This window comes from Capricornis sumatraensis, chromosome 15, assembly GCF_032405125.1.
Source record: "Capricornis sumatraensis isolate serow.1 chromosome 15, serow.2, whole genome shotgun sequence".
Classification (NCBI taxonomy): Eukaryota; Metazoa; Chordata; class Mammalia; order Artiodactyla; family Bovidae; genus Capricornis; species Capricornis sumatraensis.
In genome coordinates this window covers 21831343-21845426 of record NC_091083.1, presented here as the reverse complement: position 1 = coordinate 21845426, position 14084 = coordinate 21831343, and the positions used below count along the sequence as shown (strand labels likewise).

General features: G+C 35.9%; 1 protein-coding gene across 10 annotated transcripts in view; it reads right to left on the bottom strand.

Moving 5' to 3' along the window:
* PARD3 (par-3 family cell polarity regulator) overlaps nucleotides 1–14084 on the bottom strand; it is a 568914-nt gene that overhangs the window by 228053 nt on the left and 326777 nt on the right. For 5 of the 10 annotated variants that reach the window (XM_068987362.1, XM_068987365.1, XM_068987363.1 and 2 more), the window contains exons 9-12: nucleotides 13699–14078; nucleotides 9738–9877; nucleotides 6789–6917; nucleotides 4467–4505 (exon numbers count right to left, since the gene is read on the bottom strand). In XM_068987362.1, the coding sequence (XP_068843463.1) occupies nucleotides 4467–4505; nucleotides 6789–6917; nucleotides 9738–9877; nucleotides 13699–14078 (688 nt within the window). The remainder of the gene's footprint in view (nucleotides 1–4466; nucleotides 4506–6788; nucleotides 6918–9737; nucleotides 9878–13698; nucleotides 14079–14084) is intronic. The other 5 variants (XM_068987364.1, XM_068987366.1, XM_068987367.1 and 2 more) reach the window with 1 other exon arrangement.

The window sequence follows — 14084 nt, the reverse complement described above, 5'->3', positions numbered from 1 at the left end:
ATATTGCAAAACAATCAACACCACAGTTTAGCTAACACACCTCCATCACCTCACAAAACTACAATCTTGTGGTGAGAACGTTTAAGATCTACTGTCTTGGCAATTTTTGAGTATACAACACAGTATTATTAGCTATGATCACCATGCTCTACATCAGACCTCCAGAATTCACTCATCGTATGAATAGCAGACGTCTGTACCCTTTGCCCAGTATCTCCTTTCCCTCACTCTCCTGATCCTCCAGTCCACCAGTCTTATCTCTGTCGGTGTGCAGGTCTTTCATCTCCTTGGTTAAATTTCTTCCTAAGTATCTTTATTTGATCCCATTATAATTGGGATCATTTTCTTGCTTTACAGTGGGGTCAACATGGTAGGCTCTACTTGATCCACCACAACCATTACATTAATAAGCCTATGGCCAGACTTACTGATTAGCTCATTAATTTTCCAGATCAAGATTATAACCTATCAGTTAGCTTATCCTCAAATTTCCTCAGTGTATCCTTGCAGCTTCTACAGGGAGATCCCCCTGGCTCCGCAAGGGATCCTAAGTAGAGATTCCATGCACGTTAAATTTTTGACCTTTAAGCATGTTTCATATCTTATCCATATGCTCTAGTATCATCTCTAAAAACTATTATTTTCTAAAGCCCTACTTATATCCAGTAGCTCTGAATTTCTTTTACATACAATGATATTCTTACATGGATCTTAAGAAGAGTTCTTGGGGGTCTTCCTAAAGCAGTTTTGCACTGTCCTTTAAAGCCCAAGGAAGAAATTGGTACTTCGGTAAGTTAAGGCCTGATAGCCTGTAGGTAAATTCACTACTTCTTGAGATGCTTAATTTTGTGTCTATTTGGAAGGTGTTTTGGGATAAGATTAACATTTAAATTTGTGAATCTGAATAAAACAGATTACCTTCCATATCATCCAATCAGTTAAAGAAGAACAGAAAGATAGGCCTGCCTGAGCAAGGGGGATGCTCAAGCAGACTGTCTTTGAACTTCATCCATGCTGTGGACTCTCCTAGGTCTCTGCTGGCCCACACTGCAGACTTTGACTTTCCAGCCTTCATAATCACACAAACCCATATCTTATAATGAGTCTCTCTATAACTATCTATACATCCCACTGGTCCTGTTTCTCTGGAGAACCCTGGCTAATACACACATGCATTACCTTGTCCAACCTGGATGAGCACAAAACTAAACTGTCAAGTGAAGAAACGTCCCAAAGGCAAGGAGTTTGTTCAAGTCATGGAATAACTTGCTGCTGCTGCTGCTACTGCTGCTAAGTCACTTCATTTGTGTCCAACTCTGTGTGACCCCATAGACAGCAGCCCACCAGGCTCCCCCGTCCCTGGGATTCTCCAGGCAAGAACACTGGAGTGGGTTGCCATTTCCTTCTCCAAAGCATGAAAGTGAAAAGTGAAAGTGAAGTCGCTCAGTCGTGTCCAACCCTCCACGACCCCATGGACCGCAGCCCACCAGGCTCCTCCATCCATGGGATTTTCAGGCAAGAGTACTGGAGTGGGATGCCACTGCCTTCTCCAAGTGACCTTCAGCCTATGCTAAATAATTCAGCTTTTCATCCAATTTTGAATGGATAACCTAAAACTCAGTAGGGTTTCTAGCTACCCATTCTGGCTAATTAAAACAAAATTTAGAAGATGTACAAGAATCCCAAGTCTCAGACATTTAAAAGGTCTATCAGCCATTGGTACAGCTTGGCTCATCTACCTAAATGACCTTTTTTACAATTTCTAAGACTTAATCAGTTCTGGGAGTCATTATAATCAACTAATTGGGCTTTAGGGCATTCCATTCTCAAGGTGCTCACAAACACCTGAAAGTTTAACGAATATAATGTCAGAGAACTTCACTATGTGAATGAATTTAAGACTTGCCACCAAAAGGTAGAGAGAGACCCTGAAAGCCAATTTTTAAACTGTAATTTTAACATAAAACCTCTAACAGCCCCAAATGGTTTTGCCTATCAAAAGTAGAAAGAGAGACCCAGGTGTGAGACGACCAAAGAAAGAACAATAAACCGAAAACAAAACATTTAGACCAAAAAAAAAAACAACCCTTTACCTTTCTTTACCTAGCTTGGAAAAACCCTTATCAGAAACCATTTCCATTTCCATCTCAAGTCCGATTCACATACACACATACCATCTCTTTTGTTCAGGGGCCTGAATGGGTATTGGCTCTGGCATCTATCATGACCACAAAAGGTTTGGGATGAGGCACAGAATAGAAGGCACCTGGGCATTCTCAATGGAATACCACCTTTAAAGCCAAAGCCGCTTCTTCCCAGTGGTGATGGAAAACTTCAGAGCTAATCCTCAATTTCCTCACCAGGACTGATTACATGTTTCAAAAGAACACGCTTATCTTATGGCATCGTTCTCCATCTCAGATCATCTTAGGCATTAACAGATACAGTTTATTTGTGACGCCATTCACTTTTCCAAAAAGTTCTATGATATTAAGGTTCCAAACACCAAACAGTAGTTCTTCACCCAAGGAACACACTGCAAAATACTTCCTGCTTTTAGTATCTATCTTGCAACTCTTTCATGGTGCAGTTATTGCTATACAAGTTTTTTAATACATATTAAACAAACCCATCAGTCTGCTCTCTTAGGACATTTTGACTTTGTCATGCCAGGACAACCATTCACTAGCCAAATTTAACAGAGAAATTTTTCACATATTTCCTCAATACTTTTTGGTATGTTTTTAGATTTAATTTAATAATTGAGATTTATTTTTTATGGTGAATAAAAAGGAATCTAAATTTTTTTTTTTACAAAGGAATCTAACTTTTTAAAGTCAATAGCCAATTGTTCTAAATACTAAATAAACCACTCTTTACCACTATTTTGAAATGCCTCCTTTAACAAACATGTGCACACATGTAAACACTGGGACCGCTTCCATCATCAATGTGTTTAAATTATCTACTTGTCTGTTCCTACAACAACATCATGCTATTTCAATGCTTAGCTTTATAATGCATTTTGCTATCATTGTTGTTTGTTAAAATAGGAAATAAAAAAGACATTCTTAAGCCCTACTTGATTCTTTAGAATTAATCTGTCTGATTTTGCCTCAACCTACCCCACCCACAACCACACACACACACACACACACACACCCTACTGTGATTTTGATTAACTATCACAGACCTATTGATTTAATGGATAAAAAATGGAGGCTATGAATTTCCTATAACCTATACTTATAAACGTGTAATATTCTCCAGCTTGTTTCCTGACTTTTGTCAGAAGTCTGATTATTCATCCATTTTTTTGTAACAATGGAATATTTGAAAATGATATTTTGCTTTTTTTATTAGGTTCAAAGCTGTCTGGCTATGTATGTGTCAATGAAAATTAAATTATACTATATTTTAATAGTGCTAATTATGTCATTCAGATTCAAATATTCATGTTAGACATATTATTTGTCTAGCATGCCAAATTTGGAAAAATACATACTAGCATCACCCACTGTAGATATGGTTTTGCAAATTTTCATTTTCTTCACAAGGGTTTGATAATGACATGTTTTTGTGCTGTGATGTTTAATGTATAAACTATCCTGTCTGTTAGATTTTCTACTGGATGATATCATGTGTCAATATAAAATACCTTCTCTTTTTTTCCCCATGTAGTGCATTCACATATACAAAAAGATAAGCTTAGAAACTAATATGGCAATTCTTTCTCTTTCATTATGTTAGTACTGCCTGCCTATTATTTTATTTTCAGCCTATATTAAGATTTGTCTTCTAAACACCTATTTTTGCATTTTAATCAAAGCTGTGAAAACTTACTTCTGTTAGGAGAATTTTTAGTCCCATATAAAATGTCATAATAACTGATAATAAATTAAATTATTAAATATGTTATTATGACAATATGTTTAGTCTAACTGCTGACATATTTTAGTTTTCCTATTTATGACACATTTTTATGCCTTATAGTCCTATTTTTTTTTTACTTGAGTTTTCTTTTTTTCATTTTTGTAGCCAGTTATAATATAGCACTTCACAACTCATAAAATACTTTACATGTATGTGTGTATGTATGTATGTATGTGTCACATATATATATGTGTATGTGTGTGTCTTATAAGTGCATGAGTGTGCGTGGGTGTGTGTATATGAAATTATGAAGCTCACCAATTTTAGTCCCTCTTATTACGCAGGTGAATAGGAGAGCCTTTAACGTCCATTTTTTAGCCCTGTCTGATCAAAAATAATCATGAAATAGTCTTTTTTGGGGTAGTAGCAATAAGTCACTTAGAGCAAGATCAGTTTATGATTTAATAAATCTACATAGGATCTATTATGAGCCAGGAAAAGAGAGGACAAGTAACTTCATAATTAATTAGTAAGAAGTTAGTTCAATTTATCTTTCCAACATCTCTGCATCCTGCAAAAGACAAAGCTCTTACCGTTTCTTTTGGAATCTGCATCTGGCTTGGCTCTGCATTCTAGAAGAATTGAAGAAAAACATAAATACAGACTGACCAAAGCCATCTTCAACACACAGGGAGACAAAGCTTTACTTTCAAGGAAAAATTGTTTTTTCTTAAAATCAACAAAATATATAGAAGGTGATCAAATTATGGTTGATATATTACTCTGTCTTACAAAGTTTCATTGATATGGTTATGTTATCTTGTGTGTGTGTGTGTGTGTGTGTGCTGTGGAGGGTGGTTCTTTAAAATTTTTTCTCTAGATGTAAATTTTTAGTTGCTCATTTGGAGTACATCATGAATTTATTACTGGGAGGAAAACAAATCCCACAAAACTGCTTCTCTATTCCTGGCACTGTTTCTAATTTTGTTTTCTAATTTTCCTAACTAAGTCTAAATTATAAAGCATATTGTAATTTGATAGCTAGGCTTGATAATAACAGTCTGAACCACAGTCTGAACCGCAAGCATTATACTTTATAATATTACACAGGTTATAAATGTGATATGGTTTTCATGTACTATAGAGTTGATTTAATTAATATAGTTATATGGTTGACTTACTAAAAAGGTACCTATTGATAAATTTTGCTTTAGACATAGAATTTAAATACAAACACCCCAAAGAAAGGAAAAGTGTTCTGTATCATTTTAAACACCACCCCCCACCTTTAACTTTTCAGAATTTTCTTTTTTTAAATCTTGTATAGCAGCTGCAATGTGAATAATAAACTGACGGCCTACTGGCTCACTCCTTAATGAAAAGCTCACAAGCAATAAATTAAATAACCAAGAAAAAAAAAAAGAAGGCAGCAGAAGGGGAAAACAGAAGCCTGGCAGATCAAACTTGGGCCAGGAGAACCTGACTAACCTTAAGCTGGTCTATGCTGGCAGGAACTCAGGAAAGGCTGTAAGAGCAGCAGTTAAGCTTTGGCAACCTAATAATGCCAACTATCACCCAGGCTCAGACACACTGAGGAAGGACTAAGGCTTCATTGCATAGAAAGTTCAGTCTTTTTTTTTTTAAGTGCTCATTTACAATTTAATAGAGACAACTCCAGATTTAGGATCAGGTGGCATTTTAAGCACAAAATTGGATAACAGTGGGGGGAAATGGAAAACTGAATTTAAATTGAGAAATAATGCATTAAACATTTTTAAACAGAAATAAAGAAGTTTTTGTCATTTCTTAAAATCTATTTAAAACACAAGTGTTCAGTTTTCAGCCCTATCACAATCTGAAATTTCCATGAAATCACAGTAAATTGTCAATGTGTGTGTCACCAAGGGATGAGATATTTCCATGACTAAGAGGTATTTGTTTTATAATAAAGGGGAATTTTTACTAACCATGACACATCTATATTTGAAGGATTAGCCTAAGGGAATTAGGGTAATCAGAAGAATTTTGAAACTGCATCCCTAAAACCTACCCACTCTAGTATATATGGATTAATTATTGTTTAGATAAAGCTAAAAGCTATCTGAAAGACAGATTAAATGCCCTAAAATGACCCAACTAGAATATCTTTTGAAATATACCAAATATCACTTGTTTTTGAAGTAAATTGATTTTCCTACTACATCAAAATAAAAAAAATTAAGGTGATTACTTTTATTACCAAGAACCATGTCAATTTAATATACGTTTCACTCACACCGATACTGCACAAATACCAGTATCTAATATTTAGATACATTGACATATGTATAAAAAGTGAAATAAATAGTTTGCAAACAAACCCCTTTTCTTTTATGTCATTCCAAATAATGTCTATATTAGGAATTAATGCCCCCAGGGCTTCTTGCATCTCAGGTCTTTTTACTTTCAGTAAGACTATTTAATTAAGGCCCTCTTTTTCATACAACAGTAAGCAAGCATCTTTATTTGGCTTAGCTACATGTACCATGAAAACTTGAAATATGAAAATTTGTCATATGTAGTGGAGAATATGACAAGCTTTCAACAACAGCCTTTGAAGTGACAGTTATGGAATAATCGACATCTCTGTATTCAATCAGTTCATCTAAAAGTGTTCAGTAATAAACATTTGCTGTCCTAGAAAATATTCCTGCAATTTGATTTTCAAATATTTCTGCATGCAACATTGTGGATATTTATTTCCAAAAGGGAGGAAATGTGAGTAAAGAATGCTTATATTATGTTAAGACTAAAAGATATATAAAATGTAGAAATGGCTTGGAAAATGTTTTAATAAACATTGGCTAGCAGGTAGCTAGCCCAGATCCCTGACTCATGTGTGTCGGAAACCATTCATCTGCTCTGAAGTTACACACCAGTTCCCTTGGGTGGAAGGCATCTTCTTGGCGAAAGACCAGAAGGCTCACAGTCCCTTCCATCTTGGTGCTTCTCAACAAGGAAACAACTTCCTCCTGGGATTTGCCTGCTAGATCGACTCCATTAACCTAAAACAAACAAAAAGTTTTCAGCGATGATACCACGCAAACAGATTAACAGGAGACGAGACACATTCTAGACTGACCATGTCTGCCATGGAACAAGGCTCATTACATGATATATTCTGCCCTGATCTGGTAACCACCAGGCTGCTCGGGCTAACAATGAAAGGCATACCAGCTATCTTGAAGCAAGGCAGGAAACAGTCAATCTTTCAGATCTCATCAATAAATCAAAAGCATAGCCACTAGCACATTAACAGGTAACCAGAGATACAAATATCGCTACAATGCCACATTGGCACAAAACTTCCTATTTTTGAACTCAGATTCCGTGATGCCCTTATTCATCACAGATATTCTTATATCAAAATTTAAAAGTGCCACCCTTACAGGGGTAGTAAAACACACTAAAAATATTTTGGTAAAAGCATCTTAGCTTTCATTGAAATGTTATTGAAAATTATGGCAATAACTTTTTATCACTAAATAGCAAACACAGAAGAATCTCTACAAAATAAAAAGAGGGCAAGCAGTATTTCATCTCAAGATTTTTCAATGTTTTAAGAGAATTCTACCAGGAAAACGATAAAGACAGAGATAGATTTCAAACAACCACATCCTGGGGAGTCTCATCATTGTAGAAATTATAATAACATTACCAGCAACAGGACATAACTAACAGAAATGAGAATGGAAATTTCTTTTAAAAAGTATCCAATACTACTTTTTTTAGACAGAAATAACATTGAGTTAAGGCAATTAAGTCTATCACTTAAACAGTAACATCAAAACTTTTCTGTAGTTAAAATATGTTTTGGAACCCTTCGGTAGTAACAGGTTTAAAGAAAGCAAAAATTTTCTAGATCATTTTTAAAAATTAATCACATGATACTTGTTTTAAATGTACAGGCTTAAAAATATCCAGATACTCAGAAAACTTTTTGCCCATGAAACTGTTGGTATTCTGTAGATATAACTACAGATACTATAAAGTTAGGTTTAAATATGCTTGACGGCTAGAGAAAAGAAAGCCTAATTCTGAAGAGGTACAGCTCGCAGGCCCTTCCATTCCTCAAAAGGTAGAGCAAAAGCCTCTCTAATGTGTCACAAGTAAAGTGATTACATGATGAAAGGGAGACACAAACATAAAGTGATTACCTTCTGCAAAGAAGAAGGCGGCGGTGGGGTGGAGTTGGGGGGTGGGGAGGTGCAGGGAGAGAGGGGGAAAAGGGGGACAGGGAAACAGACTGTTTTTTGTTTTTTTTTTTAGGGGCAAAAAATAACTGGCTCATGTCCCAGATGAGACACTTTCTAAATGAAACAAGCTACAACTACAAATGGGGACTAATACTCACCCTCACTCATAGCCTGAGGACAGGAGGTTCTTTCAGCAAACAATACCAGAAACACAATTTGTACTCAAACCTTTCTTTTTATTGGGCTTCTATCTGTATCCCTTTAAAACGTGGTGTCACACTAACAGACAAAGAGGAAAAAGGGAGATTGAAGGAATCTAGGCCTAAAATGTATATGTGGGAAAAAATCTGGAAGCTATTCCTTGGTTTCATTACTTTTCAAAAAAATTTTAGGAGGAGAGCTACAGCTGGAGAGATTCAAGCTACATATGAGACTACAAGTTAAGGAAAAAGGAAAACATCATAAACATTTACCTTAACATTAGCATATTTTTAAAGTATAGTTAAATTACAATATTGTATTAATTTCTGATGTACAGCAAAGTGAGTTAATTATACACATATATACATTATTTTTTTAAATAACCTTTTTCAACGCCATGCTCCCCATGCAGAAGGCACAGGTTCAATCCCTGGTTGGGGAACTAAGATCCTACCGGTGCACAGCGCAGCCAAAAAAAGAAAATACTCTTTTCCAAAGAGGGCATATAGGATATGTACAGTTGTTTCACTTTGATATACAGTAGACATTAACGTAACAGTGTAAAGCAACTAAACTCCAATGAAAATTTTTTTTAAATAATAAAATAAATACTCTTTTCCATTATAGTTTATCATAAGATATTGAATAGAGTTCTCTGTGTTGTATAGTAGGACCTTGCTGTTTACCCCTTCCATATATTTAACGTTAGTTCTTGAATGCTAGTTAATAATTACAAAACACAGCACTTACCACTAAAAATACAGACTGTTTTCTAAGGAAAACACTAAGAAAAACCACTAATAAGGGGCCCTCTTTCTCAATCATCTTCAACTTAATTTCCACATGCACAAAACTCAGGCAAACAGAAATTAGCCATCCTACGTATGTCAAAGAGAGCCTCAAAGACCAATGAACCGAAACCCTTGAGGTACAGAAAGGAAACTTTGAAAAACTATCTTTTTTTTTCCCCCTGACATTTGATTTTTATGTCTCAATTCATTCTCCACGCTGACATTTCCAAATTTCCTTGTTCTTCTCATCAAGACACACTGTTTTCATTTACTTCATTTGTCTCTGCTCTGATTCCAGAGGAGATAACATTTCTATACTGCCAGACATAAATTTAAAGTCATCCAGAAATATAACCTAACAGACACTGTACTTACATAATGACAAATGTTATGTTATCTCATAAACCAAATGTCCAAGTAACTAAAAATTTATGAGTGAACTAAATGAAAGACATTTCTCATCAAATAACAAGGAGAAATGTAAAACTGAAGCGGAAAGACATTGTTTTAAGATGCACAGTACTTCTAAGATATATAATTTAATTTCAAATTTTATGAAAATGTTAGGAAAACCTTGACCGTTAAAAAGAGAGCTTTTCAAGAATTATGGAACTTGGGATGCAGAGAAGCCCCTCACCTCTATGAGTCTATCACCAGCCTTCAGTCGGCCATCTTGGATGGCAGCACCCCTCGGGAGGATGTTTTTCACATAAATTGGTGCTGAGCCACCTATTGTTACATCCCTGGAAGTGATGCTGAATCCCAAACCTTCTGTACCTGAATGTTTAACAGGCAAAAAAAAAAAAAAAAAAAAAGGCGAGATTTCACAGGTAAATACACATAAAGAATTTGCTATTACTCTCTACTTCATCTTGACATTTCGTAATTTTCACACAGGTATCCATTTCTTTTAATACTTTAAAATTTTTAATAGATTTTCAAAATAGACTAAATTGTAGCAGGTTTAAGTGGTACACATATGAAGATTCATTAGTCTAAGAAGAAATGGGAACATACTCAGACAGGTGAAAATAGTATACAAATATGCCTGCTGAATGTTTTTAAATCCTTGATTATGAAAATAAACAATTTCTCTACACACATACACACAGAAAACAAACCCTTCTGTTAAAATTCATAGCATCTCAAATATCAAGTGTTACTGTGCAATAATGGTATTCAGATTTGAAGGGTAGGCAGTAAAGAAAAGGAAGAGAACAAGTCCAGGGAGATGGAAAAGAAACAGTGAAATGTTTCTAGATATGGATACCAGGACCTCCCCAAACTGACAGGATAAACCATATTATCTTTGCCTCATTCTTTGCTAATTCACCTAAATCTTACCATGTATATTTCTCTAAAACAACAAAAGCAAATTGCCCATCTGAGATCATAGCTACCAGGTCTGAGGATCACTATCTAATGCTTAAAGGTACTGAAACCAATGACACAATTACCCATCACTGTGCTGGTTTGTATAATTTCAATTCCAGGCTCTTTGGCAGCTTTCTCAATAGGCACCCTTGTAAGTTCAACACAGTGAAAAGTTCAATGCAATAAGTTTAATATCAAAGAAACCAACAATGCAGCGAGTCAGAACAACTCAGGATAAAGTGTGGAGATAATGACAAATTTCTAATGATTCACAGAATTTTTATCTCTTCCAATGATGATTAATTTCTACCAGAGTTTCTTAAAGAGTTACTTTTTAAGGTATTGGGTTCAATTCCAGTTAAACTGACATGAGGACAAATACTTGTTCATAAAGGAAAAATAAAGAGATGTGTAAAGGGGTGAAAAATCTTTATAGAAGAATTCGTTAATTGGATGTAGCACTCAGTAAAAAATGGGAAGTAAGGGTTTGAATCTCTAGGTAAACAAACATCCATGGGGAAATAAATATGAATAAAAATGTGGGTTAAAGAAGAAACAAAGTAGAAATGAGAAAAAAACACGGTACTTATAACAAAACCTACTGTAAATATCCTCAAATTCAAACAAAACATTCATTTACTTCAAGTCTGAAATCACTTTAATGTGCCTGGGCTGTTAATTTCTTAAGTCTTTTGTGAAGAGTTGAATGGCATACTGTCTACATGAAATTTTCCTAATTATTCTGCTGGGACTTTTCCATATGTCTCTGTGCTTTCATGAAACTCTAATGACTTGCAATAACATTTATTAAGAAAATTCTAAATGATTCTCCTTCTGTAATATTAATTTCTATGAACTACAAAGACTGATTGTTATATGAACCTCAATACTATTAAAATATCAGCAATAACCCCTAAATCTGTAAGCCAAAAGTTCAGACAATGACCTTTCAAACAAAGATAAATAGATATCAATTTTCATTTAGCAAAGCCAACAAAACATTTTGCACTGACTGAAATAGATCACTGACCTTCTCCTCTGACTTTATTAAAAAGCTAATTTCTACAAAAGAGCAGGGTACTTGAGAATGCCAAAATGACAATAAATATTAAGAAATCATAATTATGGAAGGAAGTACACAGGAGCTATTCTCTTTTGACATGTTATATGACATAGTTCCAGAATTATGCCAAAGAATCATTATAATGAAGCCTTTCCTTAGGATTGACCTCAGTTTATAAAGAGCTCTGTCATTCAAATTGTATCAGTTAACTTTGAACTGAATTTGAAGTTTAACACTGACAAACACTATGTTTTTGATGCACTTTCTTAAAAATGTTAAATGCAACAATAATAATCAGAAAAAATAGTATCTGTTAACTAGAATGAAAGCTTGTTCAACTTAAATCATTGAAGCATCTATATTTAGTACTAATCTAAGACAATGAGCATTCTTTGTCACTGTTGTTTAGAGTGAACATAGTTTCTTTTTTTTAATAAAATATTTGTAAGTACTGGCAGAATGCACAGGCAGTTTCTGCCTTTTGCCATACATTTTCATATTTAATAAATTAAAATCAAGCCAGATTCTATGAGGCTCCATATCAATTATATAACTCAAGGTCAGAAAAATGTTTAAAAGAAAACCATTATTTCTATTTTATGTTGATCAAGCATAATCTTTCTAAATTAGCTTCTGTAACATATGTAATTAGCTTCGGTAATAAACGTGATCATTTACTTTTAAATATTATCAAAATATTCATTTCTGTATTCAAAAGAGTGATTCTTTTAATGGCAAATAAAATTTCACTTCATTTAAAAAGTCCATACTAGATCATAAGGTGGTAATATAATAACTGTATGGGAAACTATAATTAAACAGTGAATATGCCTATATCAGAGTAAAAAGGCAGAGATGCTTATGAACTAACATCTCTCTGACAATGGAAAATATTCTTCCTCTGTTGAGAGACCCCAAGCAGAATTTTATGTTGTATGCAACTCTATTTGTGTTCCTTGATATGCTTTTGCTTAAAAACCAAGTCCTGTCATTTACCTGATATTCCTCTATTAACAGGAGGAAAAGGGTTTAAGCTGATATGATTCTGTATTTGCAAGGGGCTTCAAAAGTGGAGTGAGACTGTCAATTCCTGATCAGGTCAACCAAGTATTTGGAGGTTAAAAAAGCCAGTCACCAGAAAAAAGGCTTTTGTGGTTCTCATAGAGTCCAATTAAAGAGTATGATTTAGGAAGGAAATAGGAATCTCAGAGTATACAGCATTGGAAACCCTACACCAGATGAAAAGAAGAATGGTCTCAGTGTCAGGATAGGGAAAAGGTTCTAGTAAGAATCTGCCAGCAATGGCCACGTGACTTGCAGCAATCACTCAACCTCTCTTGGGTTCCTTTCCAACTAACTATGGGAGATGGTTGACCTCATAAAAGGAGGAACATTCTTTATAGTGACACCATTTTGAGGGACATGATTTAAAAACACATAAAAATGCTCAGCTAGAAGGGATGATTAACGGCAGTGTCTGGAGGGGACAGTGACAGGGAGTCAGAAAAGAGCCTAGCAGTTTGCTTGCTCTGAGTCATGGAGAAGGCCAGAGCAGACACACACGTCACCCAGCATGCAGGATTTCCTCATCTGCAGGTGGAGATCCTTACAAAACACACTGATATAAGGCATGGGTGAAGTCTTAGCCAGGGCCACTCCAACTCTCCCTGGCACATTAAGAAAGGGAAGCAACAGGATATTCCAGAAGAACAGGAGACAAGGGGCCAGGGGCCTCCAGCATTCCACCAGGAATCACCCATAGCTCCAAAGGAATCAGTCCCTTCTCATCGCCACAAGACAGACCCAAAGTGGAAGAAGGGCCTCTAGTTCTCCTGGACATCAAATGGGGCACTCAAAACAGTCATAGCCTCCCTGTTGCTTTGGGCTTGATGGTAACATCCTAAATCCCATTTCCTTCACTGTCAACAATTGTACTGCAGTCATAACCACTACCTTTTTCCTAGAAACATCAGGTTTAAAGCCTTATCCTCTGAACTTGTAGATGTAAATGTTTATACAGCAAAGGGAATCTGAAAAGCATAAAACAACACAACTTGAAATACTTTCTTTAAAAGTTATGTCAGTTGTAATAATGAGATAAGACTTAAGGTGCTTGGGGTTAGTTGACAGAAAGCTGACTTAATGGGAAGATCAGTTGTACCTTTCTTGAGCTGGATGTTAAGCTTCTTGCCGATTTTTTTGGTGTTGTAACCACTGCTGGGACTGAACACATGGTGTGCTGCCAGGGCCGGAGCGGCAGGCGGCTTTCCCGAGGGCTGTGCGCTGTGAGGTAGGAGTCGGGGGTGAGGGTCCATGTGCTCGGGTGGGGGATTCAGCCGGGACGCCCTGGGCAGAGCCTGCGGCCCCGTGCTGGTCACGCCCCTGTGGTCCACATGCTGGCTGTCGGGGCTGAAGCGGCTCGAGTAGTAATTGTTCCTCTCACTTTGGGACAGCTGTTCGTACTGCTCTTTATTGGCTGCGGGAACCACATGGAACCAAATGATGGATGTCCGCATGGCTTGGCGAAACATATGTTGTGCTCTGGGT